A 17169-nucleotide genomic window follows, 5' to 3' on the forward strand; every position below is an offset into this window, starting at 1 on the left:
AACCTTTTAACTTTGACCTTTCACACCATGGAACCATATCAGTAACCCGGATGTTCAGCATAGTCAACTGTTCGAACTATTTTCGGTCAGTCGATGAAAATTCGCTGATTTTGACGTTACCGTGGTCTATTTATCTCTAATTTTGGCGTAAACGAAAAGAGGGATTTCCATTTCAACCATCGTTGTTTTTATAAACAATTCTTTGGTAGAGAGAAGGGAATATTTTCTACTCGAAAGAGAGCCCTGGCAAGGTAAGGTCAGCGAGCTTGTGTGGCGATTTCCGCTAAATAATGATGTACTATCTATCGCTTGCATAGTTTTTCTTTCATTCTGTGATATTTTTCGTTATTGACTCGTCATTGCAAAGTGGAATTGTCGCGACATGTTGACATATTTTGCATTTGTCTGGTGTAGTTTCGTATATCGAGATTATCGATGCCAAACGCGATGGAAATTTCCCGGCAAACCGTGACAGAAACTGTATATTATTGTTCATAGAGTCGAAGTCAGCATTGTATGGGTTTTGTGTATTGGGGTTTTTGTTTATTTACGTAAACTGGGTGTATGCGGGTTAAGGTGGTCAGTGCACTTTTAAAATACAGGGTTTCAGTGAAGATTACGTAAAAAAAGAAGGCGTTCACAGAATCTTGGACTGTAAAAAGAATGTTTACAAACACGATAGTGAGAAATGTTTACGTAATCACAAAAGGTGATTTGCATTCTGTAAGATGTTAACACAATAACATAACAGTTCACGCTGTTCTCATTTCCGCAGACTGTCTTGTAAGTTCAATATCCACTACACTGCTAACTAACTCTACACCTTCAGGTATTAATCAACACATTTCTATGAACGAATTAATATATGTAGCACTACTCTATCTTCAAATCTTGAAATGCAGTTTATCTGAAGCCCTTTTTTTCAGCGGGGGGGGGGGGGGTATTTTTGAAAGAGTGCAAAATATGAGACAGGGCAATCACATATGAGACAAAATGAATCTCTAAGGCTGCACGAATTTCACACTTCTAGTCTATGCAAATTGTCTTCATTCTCGTCCACTCTAATCACAAAATTGCATCAAATTGAAAAATCAGTTCTAATTCTATGTTACATTGAATTAAGTTTAGTTAAGTTTATACGTTTAGTCAGTAAAACAACAAGATCGACATTAGAGATATACAAATAAAAACTGGTGCAAATTTTTGAATTACTTAGATAACCCACAAAGTCAAAGACTTGTTTGCAGTGGGGTCCATACAGTGATTCAAGAAAGCGGCAGGATTTAAGCAAAGCTGTTTAACTATATGGAATAGAAAACAATAAAGGCAAACTAACTAATAACGAATAAACTCACTGTCTTCAGTATCCCTTAGTGTACTACTCAGATATGATTTGATCACTTTTTTAAAGGCATTTTTTGTGATATCTGTTTTATTGATGCTGGTAGGTTGTTCCAGTCCTTAATGGCATTAGTATAAAACGTATTAGCAGCCTCACCTTAACTGTTGGTTGCTGAAAATTGTACCAACCTCCCCTAGTACCAAGTAAGAAGTGGTTAATTCTAAACTGATTTCGTAGCTGCGAAATATAACTCCAACCTGGCTACCAATATATACAAATTTATTGATATCGCCCAGTCCCACATTTCTGCTTGCCATGTGTGATTCTAAGATAGCAGGTCAAGCAAAGCAAAGGTCAGCTTGAACTTCAAGGTCAAATTGCCCTCTTCCTATTGAAAAGTGTGGAATGGACCATTTCTGATATTTAATTTGATATCATTTATAACCCAAGAATCCATCTCTTGCCAATTGTTTAGCAGTAACTCTCTGCCAGTTGACTTGGCAGGACGAGCGAAAATTCAAAAAACCAAAATGTCAGTTAGGATAGCAGAAGTGTTAGTCCTTCAAGTCTACAGGTAGGCTACAGTGAGGATAGCAGAAATAGTGTAGTAGTGTTAGTCCTTCAAGTCTACAGGTAGGCTACAGTTAGGATAGCAGAAATAGTGTAGTAGTGTTAGTCCTTCAAGGCTAGAGTTAGGATATCAGAAATAGACTGTTAGTCCTTCAACTTCAAGTCTACAGGTAGGCTACAGTTAGGATAGCTGAAATAGTGTAGTAGTGTTAGTCCATCAAGTCTACAGGTAGGCTACAGTTAGGATAGCTGAAATAGTGTAGTAGTGTTAGTCCATCAAGTCTACAGGTAGGCTACAGTTAGGATAGCTGAAATAGTGTAGTAGTGTTAGTCCATCAAGTCTACAGGTAGGCTACAGTTATGATAGTGGAATAGTGTAGTAGTGTTAGTCCTTTAAGTCTACAGGTAGGCTACAGTTAGGATAGCAGAAATAGTGTAGTAGTGTTAGTCCCTCAAGGCTAGAGTTAGGATATCAGAAATAGACTGTGTAGTAGTGTTAGTCCTTCAACTTCAAGTCTACAGGTAGGTTACAGTTAGGATAGCTGAAATAGTGTAGTAGTGTTTGTCCTTGAAGTCTGCAGGTAGGCTATGTTATCTCTGTTTGAATTCAGAAAGGTCAATGAACTTGTGACCCATTGATAATTAGATACCAGCTTTTGTACTCCACCTGTACATGTAAACATGTAGCCTAGAGAAAAACAAGTCTGGTAGCCGGAAATGAGACCTGATACTTATAATGGTAGTCTCTGTAATATGTCAGACCTTGAAATTAACTTTTTTCTTTGGTAGTCCTAGTGGGCTACGCATTTCAGAAATTGGTAGCCCAAGGATTGTGACCTGTAGTCCCATATTCCTGAACTGAAAACAGATTTCCTCTATTGGAAATATGTGTGTTATTAAAATACTTTCATGTCCACAAATCTTCCATCTTCATCACATAATCAGTGGTAGCCTGAGTGGGCTACCAGCTGCAAATTATGGTAGCCCCATGACAAGAATTGGTAGTCTGTGGACATGGGACTATGGTAGCCCCATGACAAGAATTGGTAGTCTGTGGGCATAGGACTATGGTAGCCCCATGACAAGAATTGGTAGTCTGTGGGCATGGAACTATGGTAGCCCCATGACAAGAATTGGTAGTCTGTGGGCAGGGGACTATACTGTTAATTTCGAGCCCTGTATGTGCAGTGATGGGGTAGTCTACCCCTATTAAGAACACAAGATATCAAAGCCAGTAGAACTTAGAAGTGATGTAGGCTTGGTGTTTCACTCAGGGACATTATGACATTGACGCAAAGATAGACATATTTCAACTCAAGACTTTTAAACAGCTAAAGTGATGTAGGCTTGGTGTTTCACTCATGGGACATTACATTTTTGACACAAAGATAGACATATTTCAACTCTAGACTAACAATAACAGAGACACAACAAACACAGCAGGATCCTTTGCCCAATCACATTGAAAAGTGAATTATTAGAATTGCTATTCTTTCACAGTGCACAGGCTTCTAATGAAAACACTATACATTAACTTGATGATTTTAATGGCTTTAATAATTTATTTTCTTAGTGATAATCAACATATTAAGTTGACCACATCAAGTACATCCCCACTGTGCACAGCATCTATGTAATTGTTTCTTTTGCATTTAAAATTGTCTTGGGTGTCTGTAAAAATGACATGTTACAGCATACACCCTACACATACAGGAGTAGGGTCTATGGTTACATGAGTGAAACACCAAGGCAGTCATTTGTACTGTAAATACATGTGCATGTTATCTGGAAATGTGATCTCACACTCGAAGTAATAGTATTTGGTGAAATATGCCATGCTGGGGCACCCATTGGTCTGTCGCTTTTGTGAAGTGGTGGTGTTATGTATAACACAATATATCATGTTCAAAGCCTATGGAAATAATTATTTGTTAGCTGTGATCTCTGACTTATCTAATGGTAGTCTACAATAAATGAGAATATTGACTGTCAATTTTGTACTCCCATTGTTCTCTGAACTAGATTATGTACCTTATTAGGTGCAACGACCTTTTCTATATAGACCAGACTGTCTGATTGAACATATTGGCTTGACAGTCGGCACATAGCCCTGTGGCCATAGTCTTGGCTATCTGACTTGACAGTATAGCCCAGAGACTTGGTTATCTGACTTGACAGTATGGCCCAGAGACTTGGCTATCTGACTTGACAGTATAGCCCAGAGACTTGGTTATCTGACTTGACAGTATGGCCCAGAGACTTAGCTACCTGACTTCACATACTGGCCTGACAGTATAGCCCAGAGACTTGGCTATCTGACTTGACAGTATAGCCCAGAGACTTAGCTATCTGCCTTGACAGTATAGCCTAGAGACTTGGCTACCTGACTTCACATACTGGCCTGGCAGTATAGCCCAGAGACTTGGCTAGCTGACTTGACAGTATACCCCATAGACTTGGCTATCTGACTTGACATACTGGCTCGACTGTACAGTCCAGAGACTTGGCTACATGTATCTGACTTGACATACTGGCTTGCCAGTATAGCCCAGAGACTTTGCATTCTGACTTGACATACTGGCTTGCCAGGATAACCCATAGACTTGACTATCCGACTTGACATACTAGTTTGACAGTATAGCCTTTCCAGGTAAACGATATTTCAAGCCAGATAGCCAAGTCTCTGCTATAACACTTTAGTGGCTGCGTTCTCTTGTTTTTCTTCTTTTAACTTTGTTGTGTACTATGAGGAGATTAGTCTGTGAGGTATTGTGTGTTGTGCTACCCTATCAGCCAACACTAAAAGAGAGAGCATGGCCTATTATAGTATTAAAGCTTAACAACAAGGTATATCTTACGAAATAAAGGTACTACAAAGGAAACACAGGTTTTGTGAATCGTGTAACCTGACACGTTCTGAGAGGTTGTAATGTTAAGTCAATGACACTCACACACAGTTCATTGTACTAAGGTCACATTATCCAATCAATTCATTGGTGTGCGCGAAATGTAGGTCCGGTCGGAGGTCAGAGGTTATGTAAACAGACATAATAGACATCCAATCAATTGATTGGTGTGTACGAAATGTAGGTCCGGTTGAAGGTCATAAATTATGGAAACAGACATAAATAGCCAAAATGTTTACACATTGGGTTTATTGTTCTCAGGTTATGTGACCCTATTAGTTCATTGATTGGTACAAATGTAGGTCAGGTCGTAGGTCACTACATGTAAACAGACGTAAACAGACAGGTGGCAGACTAACAATATACATGTAGGGACACTGAGTAGTGACAATACATTGCTAAACTTCAAGTTTTGTTATTTTTAAAGTTGCACTACAGTACCACCCAGGTGCAAGTTTCTGACTTTGCTAACCTTGTGCTAGCGAGGTGCTTACACAGTGCTAGAATTGCCTTGCAAGGAATTAAATGACCTCATTACCATCATTAACGTGCGCCAATGCCAAACAAAGCAATAGTGCATTGATGAGAACTGTGTCGTCTAAAGATATCCAAATTTTGTTGTTGTGGGTCAAAATGATAAAAACTGGCATTTCTTGTGAGTCACCACATAGTAAGAGATAGGGGAACACCAAATTTTGGTGCATCACTAGAAATTTTGTGCATCAGTGGTGCGTCAAATTGGCTTAGACGGCACACTCACCACATAGTAAGAGATAGGGGAACACCAAATTTTGGTGCATCACTAGAAATTACCTGAGGCAGAATTTTATACTCAGGCACATCATAAAAATTAACTATCTACAATCAATCAATTTTCTGGCTGACACCATGACTTGTGTTCGAGTCATTACACATGCATGAGAATAAGTCAACCTTATTTGTCTGTTTTGACCCTCTAGCATGAGGTAAAATATTAGTGCAGGTACTGAGAATTAGGCAACCTTCCTGTTCTGTTTTGACCCTCTAGCATGAGGTAAAATGTTATTGCAGGTACTGAGAATTAGGCAACCTTCCTGTTCTGTTTTGACCCTCTAGCATGAGGTAAAATATTATTACAGGTACTGAGAATAAGTCAACCTTCCTGTTCTAATTTGACTCTCTAGCATGAGGTAAAATATTATTACAGGTACTGAGAGTGAGAATAAGTCAACTTTCCTGTTCTAATTTGACTCTCTAGCATGAGGTAAAATATTATTGCAGGTATTGAGAATAAGTCAACCTTCCTGTTCTATTGTGACCCTCTAGCATGAGGTAAATTGTTATTATTGCAGGTATTGAGAATAAGTCAACCTTCTTGTTCTATTTTGACCCTCTAGCATGAGGTAAAATATTATTGCAGGTATTAGGAATTGTAATTTTTTGTTTGTGTATTTTCTTCAGGTGTCGTCACACGTGATTGGTGTGTTTTATGGCGACGTCACGTGTACCCACGCCACCGCCATCTGACATTATGTCTTCCCCTCCAGTGGCAGAAAACTGGTGTTACACACAGGTTAGTTAGTTTGTGAGTGTTACATGTCTTTACTCCAGTTGCAGAAAACTGGTGTTGAATACAGGTTAGTTAGTTTGTGAATGTCACATTTCTTTACTCCAGTGGCAGAAAACTGGTGTTAAACAAGGTTAGTTAGTTTGTAAGTGTTTTGCCTTTATTCATGTTTGTAAACTGATGTTATATGTGGGTTAGTTAATTTGTGATTGTTATGTCTTTACTCCAGTGAATTAGTAAGAAGATTTTGTTTTTTGTCTTTACTCCAATGATGTTAATTTATGTCGTATTTTGAAAAAAGAAGACTTGAAGTGATATATTTGTATTCTTTACCAGTCAAGGTTATCAAATTTTATTAGATGTTATTACCTAATATTTATCTTCCTTCAACCAAGGAAAATATGAGTGACCTAGGGGGTCTTTGTCACTACTCGTGTAGCAACTCGTAATGCCAACCTTTAGGTCACGAGTACTTTCTGGCTGAAGGAAGAAAATATTGGAGAATAACATAATTATACCAGTGCCAGTAATATCAAAGAAAAATCAGGGAAAGTAATCATGGCAATTTTGAACGTTCTGACTCATATTTCAAACACAGCAGAACCAGTGATGTAGACACACATTGTTGTGACATAGATGCGCTTTGTCATGATGTAGAACGACCAGAGTATATATTCCATATTATATTATACCAGTATATTGATGGCGCAAATCGAGAGATCTGATTGGTCTAGACATCGAACTAGCGCGTCTAAAATGAGCGATAATGCACAGTTGGCACACATCCAAATTTTGATGTTCACTGTTCGTCTACGAACGTTGCAGTCCGTGCAGGGATGGGGACATTCGGGTAGTTATTACATATGTACGGTATTCTGAAATTGGCTGTAACTGGGATTTAGTATTATGGGACACACAGACAGGAAGAACAGCGCCCTCACAGTCAATTATACAAAGGCCTATTTGCTGTAACTGAGACCATATTTTATCCTAACACTTAGTCTTCTAATGAATGATTGAACAATAATTTATGGGACACACAGACAGGAAGAACAAATGAAACCAGAAAACATTGCGTCTTATCTTGTTTCCGATATTTTCAATATACTGGTATAATATGACAGCGATAAACCACCCCTGGGAATGGTATACCACTCGGTTTTGACCAGTGAACTCAATATATACACTCGCTATCGTTCGTGCATATATTTCGTTCACTGGTCAAAACCTCTTGGTATACATGTACCATTCCCAGGGGGTGGTTTATTGCTTAATTTTTTGTAAAATTTTGCTCATGCATGGTATAATCTGTTATATTTCTTATTTACAGGTCAAAGTAGTAAAGTTCTCTTATATGTGGACAATTAATAACTTCAGTTTTTGTCGAGAAGAAATGGGCGAAGTCTTAAAAAGTTCAACATTTTCAGCAGGCGCTAATGACAAACTCAAATGGTACGTGGAACTATTGGTATTTGGTAGTAGGAAGGGGAGGGTTGGTTGTGTGAGGGGAAAGGGGAGGGTGATAGTGGTCAGTGAAAGTATTCATTGACATATATTTAGTGGTGGCGCTAATGACAAATTCATCATTTTGTTGTGTTTGTGTCATTTTGGTATGTGTCATTTTGGTGTGTGTGTCATTTTGGTGTGAGTCATCATTTTGGTGAGTGTCATCATTTTGGTGTGAGTGTCATCATGTTGGTGTGAGTGTCATCATTTTGGTGAGTGTGTCATTATTTTGGTGAGTGTGTCATCATTTTGGTGAGGGTGTGTGTGTGTTATCATTTTGGTGAGGGTGCGTGTGTATCATCATTTTGGTGAGGGTGTGTGTGTGTCATTTTGGTGAGGATGTGTGTGTGTCATCATTTTGGTGAGGATGTGTGTGTGTCATCATTTTGATGTGTGTCTGTCATTTTGTCATCAATTTCTGTCATCATTTAACGTTATCGTTTTATGTTATTATAGGTGTCTCAGGGTGAATCCCAAAGGATTGGATGAAGAAAGCAAAGATTATTTATCATTATATTTATTATTAGTTTCTTGTAACAAAAGTGAAGTCAGAGCCAAGTTTAAGTTTTCAATATTAAATGCCAAACGAGAAGAGACAAAGGCTATGGGTAAGTACAATGTCCATTGAACCCCTAAGATGCTGTAGACTTTTCATGCAAAAGACTCTCTAGGCCAAGAACTTTTCATGCAAAAAGACTCCCTAGGCCAAGGACTTTTCATGCAAAGACTCTCTAGGCCAAGAACTTTTCATGCAAAAAGACTCCCTAGGCAAGGACTTTTCATGCAAAAGACTCCCTAGGCTGAGGACTTTTCATGCAAAAAGACTCCCTAGGCTGAGGATTTTCCGTGCAAAAAGACTCCCTAGGCTGAGGAATTTTCGTGTAAAAGACTCCCTAGGCCAATGACTTTTACACTACAAAGGAGAATCTTACCTACTCTACCATCATCAACTCTAACTTGAAAGAATAAATAAGTAAAAATATATGATTTATTAATCTTTCCTCAGCCAAGGAAAAAGACAAGCAACCCAAGGGGCCTTGTCACTACGAGTCACTAGAGGAATAGTGACAAACCATTTGATGACAAGTATTTTCTGGCAGAATGATGTCTAACTACCTCATACAAGTCAAAGTTGAAACTCTACACTGGCCTGATGTCCATGTGTAAACAGTTTGTGAAAGTGTTACAGGCATTTACTAATTTTCAGTAAATTGTTACTACAATGTATAATTAGATAGAATTCCTATTTTACTAACTCATTCACTTACTTCTTTCTGTAGAGAGTCAGAGAGTTTATAGATTTGTACAAGGTAAAGATTGGGGATTTAAGAAATTTATTCGACGAGATTTTTTGATGGAAGAAACGAATGGACTCCTTCCAGATGATAAATTGACACTGTTTTGTGAGGTAAGTTTAATAGAAGAGATTCGATTGGTTGTTGACTTTGTGAGGTGAGTTTGATTGAGATTTGATTGGTTGTTGACTATTTTGTAAGTTAAGTTCAATAGAAGAGATTTGATTGGTTGCTTACTGTGAAGTAAGTTTAATAGAAGAGATTTGATTGGTTGTTGACTTTGTGAAGTGAGTTTGATTGAGATTTGATTGGTTGTTGACTATTTTGTGAGTTAAGTTCAATAGAAGAGATTTGATTGGTTGTTGACTGTGAAGTAAGTATAATAGAAGAGATTCGATTGGTTGTTGACTTTGTGAGGTTTGATAGAGATTTGATTGGTTGTTGACTTTTTTGTGAGTTAAGTTCAATAGAAGAGATTTGATAGGTCACTGACTGTGAAGTGAATTTAATAGAAGAGATTTGATTGGTTGTTGACTGTGAGGTTTGATAGAGATTTGATTGGTTGTTGACTAGTTTGTGAGTTAAGATCAATAGAAGAGATTTGATTGGTTTCAGTCCTTGTGAGTAAGTACTGTGGTCAATTTGTTGGTCAATTTGCGTAACTTTGGTGCAGGTTTCAGTCTTTTTTGAGTAAGCATGCAGATCGATTTTGTACAACTTTTGACATAGATTTTCTATTGTTGGTAGTATGATGGCTGATTTTCATCAGGTTGGTGGCCGACTTTCAGTAACTTTGATGTATGATTTCTGTTTTAGGTAAGCGTGGTGGCCGATTCTGTTAACATATCTGGACAATCCAGCCAAACACAGCCTAAAGTACCAGAATGCAAACTAGCAGACGATCTTGGTGCAATATGGGAAAAATCCTCATTTAGTGATGTCACATTGTGTGTGAATGGTCGAGAATATCAAGCACATAAAGCAATATTAGCAGGTAATTATCAACAATTATCAAAGTGATGTCACATTGTGTGTGAATGGTCGAGAATATCAAGCACATAAAGCAATATTAGCAGGTAATTATCAACAATTATCAAAGTGACATCACACTGTGTGAATGGTCGAGAATATCAAGCACATAAAGCAATGTTAGCAGGTACAATTATCAAAGTGACATCACATTGTGTGTGAATGGTTGAGAATATCAAGCACATAAAGCAATATTAGCAGGTAATTATCAACAATTATCAAAGTGACATCTCATATTGTGTGAATGGTTGAGAATATCAAGCACATAAAGCAATATTAGCAGGTAATTATCAACAATTATCAAAGTGATGTCACATTTTGTGTGACTGGTCGAGAATATCAAGCACATAAAGCAATATTAGCAGGTAATTATCAACAATTATCAAAGTGACATCTCATATTGTGTGAATGGTTGAGAATATCAAGCACATAAAGCAGTATTCGCAGGTAATTATCAACAATTATCAAAGTGATGTCACATTGTGTGAATGGTCGAGAATATCAAGCACATAAAGCAATATTAGCCGGTACAATTATCAAAGTGACATCACATTGTGTGAGAATGGTCGAGAATATCAAGCACTTACGGCAGTATTAGCAAGTAATTATCAGCAATTATTAAATATACATTATTAGTTTATGTTTGCAACAACCATGCAATATAATTAGTACTAAATACTGTTTAGACTTTTACCCGAAATTTTCGACCGCACACTTCAGATTTCACTTCACTTCAAACCCGCCATGTTGAATGTTGCATCGTGGGAAAATGTGCTAATAAATACTATCCAATTAGTATTGTAAACAATGTTGATACATTGTTTGTAACCACAAATGATCAATTCATAATTACCCTAACAATTGTTGGAGGTTAATTTTATCAGTAGCTCCAGATTAGGTATTACGATAACGACAGATAATCCCATAGTCCTTTGCGTCTGAGCATGCTCAGTTTGGATTACAAGTTCCCTATTGCATAATTTCATATTTTTTAATTCACAGCACGGTCATTAGTTTTCAATGCTATGTTTGAGCATGAAATGGAAGAAAAGAAACTTAACCGAGTAGAAATAACAGACGTCGATCACGAAGTCTTACGAGAAATGCTGAGGTTTATTTATACGGGAAAAGCACCAAACTTAGAGAAAATGGCTGATGATCTTTTAGCTGCCGCTGACAAGGTAAGAGAAAACAATTGCTGCTATTTTACCCATATCCAAATTTTGGGAAAAAACAACTGATGTTAATTACTTTATACACCATTTATTTCGTAAGAGAAAACAGTTGATGTTATGTGTAAAGTTCAAAACGGTACAAATTATAACATTACAGAATCGAGCCATTAACTAAAGGAAGTGGGGTTTCTTATCTTTCTTATCACTGAGTGATGTTTGTTAGCAATATATACAAATGTGATAAAGCACTATTACATAACACATCAGGCAAAGTTAAGCTCAATAGCTAAGGGTGAAGCCCCTAATGTCATATCAGTTGTTATCAGTTTTACTGACCCATTATCAGTGACATTGCAAATAGCTTTAGAGATGCAAACAATTTTTATGACACCCAACTTGCTGGCCCACCAAGTCAGGAAAGTCGCACTTGAACCGCTAATGCAAAAATCCATCATGAATTGATATTGTCCCAAGAGAATATCTGTTCATTAATTGTTTACCTTCAACTTTGTTCACACCATGAGGCTTTTATTGTAGCCTAGTTTCACACCATGAGGCATGAATCTTCCACTAGTTTTGCAAGAGTTTGAACTATAAGAGAAATACTGAAACTCTAATCTTGTGTTGTTGTTTTTTTGACAGTATGCATTAGAGAGACTTAAAGTGATGTGTGAGGAAGCACTGTGTTCAAATTTATCAGTGGACAATGTGTGTGAAGTCCTAGTATTAGCAGATCTACATAGTGCTGAACAGTTAAAAGGAGTGGCAATAGATTTTATTAACAGGTAAGGTGTTTCTGTTTTCAAGTCTTAGTGTCTGTGGATGTAGTGTAGAAGAAGGTAAGGTGTTTTTTCTTTACAAATCAGTGTCTGTGGATGTAGTGTAGAAGAAGGTAAGGTGTTTTTTCTTTACAAATCAGTGTCTGTGGATGTAGTGTAGATGGAAGTAAGGTGTTTTTCTTTACAAGTCTTAGTGTCTGTGGATGTAGTGTAGAAGAAGGTAAGGTATTTTTCTTTACAAGTCTTAGTGTCTGTGGATGTAGTGTAGAAGAAGGTAATGTATTTTTCTTTACAAGTCTTAGTGTCTGTGGATGTAGTGTAGAAGAAGGTAAGGTATTTTTCTTTACAAGTCTTAGTGTCTGTGGATGTAGTGTAGAAGAAGGTAAGGTATTTTTCTTTACAAGTCTTAGTGTCTGTAGATGTAGTGTAGAAGAAGGTAATGTATTTTTCTTTACAAGTCTTAGTGTCTGTAGATGTAGTGTAGAAGAAGGTAAGGTGGTTTTCTTTACAAGTCTTAGTGTCTGTAGATGTAGTGTAGATGAAGGTAAGGTATTTTTCTTTACAAGTCTTAGTGTCTGTGGATGTAGTGTAAAAGAAGGTAAGGTGTTTTTCTTTACAAGTCTTAGTGTCTGTGGATGTAGTGTAGAAGAAGGTAAGGTATTTTTCTTTACAAGTCTTAGTGTCTGTGGATGTAGTGTAGAAGAAGGTAAGGTATTTTTCTTTACAAGTCATAGTGTCTGTGGATGTAGTGCAGAAGAAGGTAAGGTGTTTTCTTTACAAGTCTTAGTGTCTGTGGATGTAGTGTAGAAGAAGGTAAGGTGTTTTCTTTACAAGTCTTAGTGTCTGTGGATGTAGTGTAGAAGAAGGTAAGGTGTTTTCTTTACAAGTCTTAGTGTCTGTGGATGTAGTGTAGAAGGTAAGGTGTTTTCTTTACAAGTCTTAGTGTCTGTTCAAACATAGTCTTGGTTACCCAGACTCTCACCACTGAGGGCTCTGCCTATGAGACCACCCCAAATGAGAGAGTCTGGGGAAACGAGATTCGAACTCATCCGCACAGAAAGTAGCTTCTAGAGCAGTGCATGTCCACGGTCTGATCTCGGCAGTTGTATAACCGATAATTACTTGATGTTTTAATATCTGCTATATGTTTTCATTTATTACAGCCATTCAATACTTTCACACCAGGTTACTTATAACCAATAATGACTTGATATATGTTTTTATTTATTACAGCCACGCCATGGACGTGATGGATACTAACGGTTGGAAAACAATGGTTCGGAATCACCCGCATCTTGTGGCGGATGCATTTCGTGCTCTCGCGAGCGCACAAAGTCCATTACTCGGACCACCTCGCAAAAAAAGTAAACAATCCTGAAAAAGAAAAACATTAAAATGATCGACAATGAAGTTTTTAGTATACCGATTACCAACAGATTTCTGACTATGAATAGCATGTCACAACATTCGCTATTTTCTGGGTAGGATATACCATTCAAGACTGCAAAAATTGGTTGTATCCATGACTACAGATTATCACCATACTCATATTCAAGACTAGAAGTGACGTGTATTTGAGTATGGATACCTCCCATATTCAAGATTGCAAATACCACCCATATTGAAGAGTAAAAGTAATGCCTGCATTCATGACTACAAATACACTGATATCCAAGACAGCAAATACAGCCTGTATCCAAAACAGCAAATACAGCCTGTATTCAAGTCTACAAATACAGCCTGTGTTCAAGACAGCAACTATTCAAGTCTACATGTATTGCTTGTATTCAAGACTACAACACCTGTATTCGAGACTACAAGTATTGCCTGTATTCAAGACTACAACACCTGTATTCGAGACTACAAGTATTGCCTGTATTCAAGACAGCAAATACAGCCTGTGTTCAAGACTACAGCACCTGTATTCAAGTCTACAAGTATTGCCTGTATTCAAGACTACAACACCTGTATTCGAGACTACAAGTATTGCCTGTATTCAAGACAGCAAATACTGTCTGTATTCAAGACTACAGCACCTGTATTCAAGACTACAACACCTGTATTCGAGACTACAAGTATTGCCTGTATTCAAGACTACAACACCTGTATTCAAGTCTACAATTATTGCCTGTATTCAAGACAGCAATACTGTCTGTATTCAAGACTACAGCACCTGTATTCGAGACTACAAGTATTGCCTGTATTCAAGACTACAACACCTGTATTCGAGACTACAAGTATTGCCTGTATTCAAGACAGCAAATACTGTCTGTATTCAAGACTACAGCACCTGTATTCAAGTCTACAAATACCGCCTGTATTTCCAACTACAAATACTGCCTGTATTCAAGTCTACAGAGGGCACACTACCACTCTGTCAGAATACCACCAAACATGAATACCACTGTCCTAGAATACCATCGAAACTTAAATACTGCTGTCCTAGAATACAATCACAATTGTCAATCGTTGTCTTAGAATAACATAACAATGGGATAGTCTTCTTTAGATACAAATCTATTGGAATACCACACTGTATTCCACAGCCATGCTCAATACACTGTCAGTGATTTACAATGCTGACAAACTAGTCTTCAATTCTATAAATATACACGTTGGACTTCTTGAAAGAGCACAAGATGTTTAGTATTATCTGATGTATTCTTCTCCCCCCGGTTGTTACTATGGCAACAGTGTTGACAGACTAGGATGCAAATAAAATAACAATGTATTTATGTAAAGAGCACAAAGACCTATTTGTAATATTCACGTCATGAATTTGTAGTTTGTTTGTTCATGCAGTACTGTCTTGTAGTAGTACAGTGCCACCCTAGAGATGTTTATCATTAAATCCAGCAAACTAGAGATAGTTATGTAGCAAATGCAAATAATAGTTCTGTACAGGCTGTAGGCTGTATAGACACATACTTTGCTGTATTTTAATTAACATTTGCAATGTACTCCTTTTGAATACCACAATGTATTCTCATACCAGTGTCGCTTGGAATTACAGCCTTGTATTATTATATCGTATTTGAGTTCAACTTTGCACTTCACTGCTGTGGAGTACCACCCTGTATTCCCATACCAAATGCCCCTTGCAATATAGCCCTGTATTCTTATGCTAAATTTGTATTAACCTTTGTAATGGCCTCCCTTGGAATACAGCCCTGTATTCTTATGCTAAATTTGTAATAACCTTTGTAATGGCCTCCCTTGCAATACAGCCCTGTATTCTTATGCTAGATTTGTATTAACCTTTGTAATGGCCTCCCTTGGAATACAGCCCTGTATTCTCATACCAAATGTCCCTTGCAATACAGCCCTGTATTCTTAAGCTATATTTGGATTAACCTTTGTAATGGCCTCCCTTTGAATACAGCCCTGTATTCTCATACCAAAGTTTCAGCCCTGTATTCTTAAGCTATATTTGGATTAACCTTTGTAATGGCCTCCCTTGGAATACAGCCCTGTATTCTTATACCAAAGTTTCTCGCAATACAGCCCTGTATTCTTATGCTATATTTGGATTAACCTTTGTAATGTCCTCCCTTGGAATACAGCCCTGTATTCTCATACCAAAGTTTCTTGCAATACAGCCCTGTGTTCTTATACTGTATTTGCGATAAATTTGCACTTCACCTCCTTCAAATACCACCCTGTATTCTTGTATCAAAGTCCCTTGCAACACAGCACTGTATTCTTATGCTGTATTCGAGTTAAACTTTCCCCTGCACTTTGTTTGTCGGAATACCACTCTGTATTTTGATGTCAACATCCCATGGAATGCTATCCTGTATTCTTTTTGGTATTCTGTATTTGAGTTACACTTGATTCCACCCACTCTCAGAATACCACCCTGTATTTTCTGTAATAAAGACTGCACTACTATCCTACAGAATATTACCCTGTATTGTGCTGTATTTGAGTTGCACTTTAGTCCACTCTCCCTCAGAATACCACCCTGTATTGTATTGTGTTGTAATTGAGTTGCACTTTAGTCCACTCTTCCTCAGAATACCATCCTATATTCAGTGTAATTAAGACTTTGCACTACCTCCCCCCTCCCCCTGCCGGAATAATACCCTGTATTTTTTCCCCTCCGGGTATCTTGTATATGTATAATATCTAGGGATTAGCACTGTACAGTTTGAACTGATAAACAAAGTTGCTACATTTTAGAAACCAGGATGGTCCAAATAAAATGTGAAATTAAAACACATGTTTTTGTGATTTATTGATGGTATGGTACTTGCACTGGCCCATCGTTACAAACCACAGCCTGTTTTACGGCACCGTTCTTAACGCATCGCACTGAAATAACAGCTCTGGTTTGCAAGAATGGCACTGGCCACCCTGCGTAGGAATCTGATATTGTTGGTCAGATTTTTTTGGCCTAATTACTGCTTTTGGATAAACTTTAATGGTTGGTCTGGACGGGCGTGATTGGAAATAGGAATGCAAAAAATCCAATCTGCATGGATTCCTGACTACGTCTTGTTAACTGTGTCTGTATCCGTGTTACGGTAGACCTTAGTAGTTTCTCAGTTCCATGTTGGTCGTAACGTAACTCAGAAAGTTTTTGTTTATTCAACTAATGAAAGCTGCTTTGTACAACAAATGAAACAAACATATAAACACCTTTGAGTAAGATTGAGAGGTAAAAATGAAAGTGTTTTGTAAAATTTGTGTCTGTGTCTGCAAGTGAATCTCTGTGTATGTGTGTCTGTCTGTATGTATGTATGTAGGTATGTAGGTATAGTATGTATGTATTTATTTCTGTATGTATGACCACAGGGATCTCAGGCTCTGTTAGTTTTGTTTACAAATACAAATAGAAAAGTAAACAAAGCACAAGTAAACAAACAAACCTGATAAATGAGAAGATAAATAAATGAATAAACAACAACAAACAAACAAACAAAAACCCTCAAAGTAGGGGTATCTCCATCGGTGACTATGGGTGGGGGGGGGGGTAGTGTTTGTTTCTTTACTTTTTTATTTATTTGTATTTTGGTTGT

General features: G+C 37.5%; 1 protein-coding gene across 1 annotated transcript; it reads left to right on the top strand.

Annotated features, from left to right (window-relative positions):
• Window positions 1-39: 39 nt before the first annotated feature.
• Window positions 40-16333, top strand: LOC144450288 (speckle-type POZ protein-like). Its single transcript, XM_078140887.1, has 9 exons — window positions 40-251; window positions 6259-6370; window positions 7695-7816; window positions 8327-8478; window positions 9151-9278; window positions 9982-10159; window positions 11197-11375; window positions 12012-12154; window positions 13382-16333. The coding sequence occupies exons 2-9, from the start codon at window positions 6287-6289 to the stop codon at window positions 13524-13526; spliced, it is 1131 nt and encodes a 376-aa protein (XP_077997013.1). The 5' UTR covers window positions 40-251; window positions 6259-6286; the 3' UTR covers window positions 13527-16333.
• The last annotated feature ends 836 nt before the right edge of the window (window positions 16334-17169 follow it).

This window comes from Glandiceps talaboti, chromosome 19, assembly GCF_964340395.1.
Source record: "Glandiceps talaboti chromosome 19, keGlaTala1.1, whole genome shotgun sequence".
Classification (NCBI taxonomy): Eukaryota; Metazoa; Hemichordata; class Enteropneusta; family Spengelidae; genus Glandiceps; species Glandiceps talaboti.

What these genes read in the sequence shown, in the direction of transcription:
- LOC144450288 (XM_078140887.1), top strand. Translation starts at nt 6,287, where the DNA reads ATGGCGACGTCACGTGTACCCACGCCACCGCCATCTGACATTATGTCT. An exon ending in GCTAATGACAAACTCAAATG is followed by an intron (nt 7,817 to 8,326) that starts GTACGTGGAACT and finishes ATGTTATTATAG; the next exon opens with GTGTCTCAGGGTGAATCCCA. An exon ending in TTTTAGCTGCCGCTGACAAG is followed by an intron (nt 11,376 to 12,011) that starts GTAAGAGAAAAC and finishes TTTTTTTGACAG; the next exon opens with TATGCATTAGAGAGACTTAA.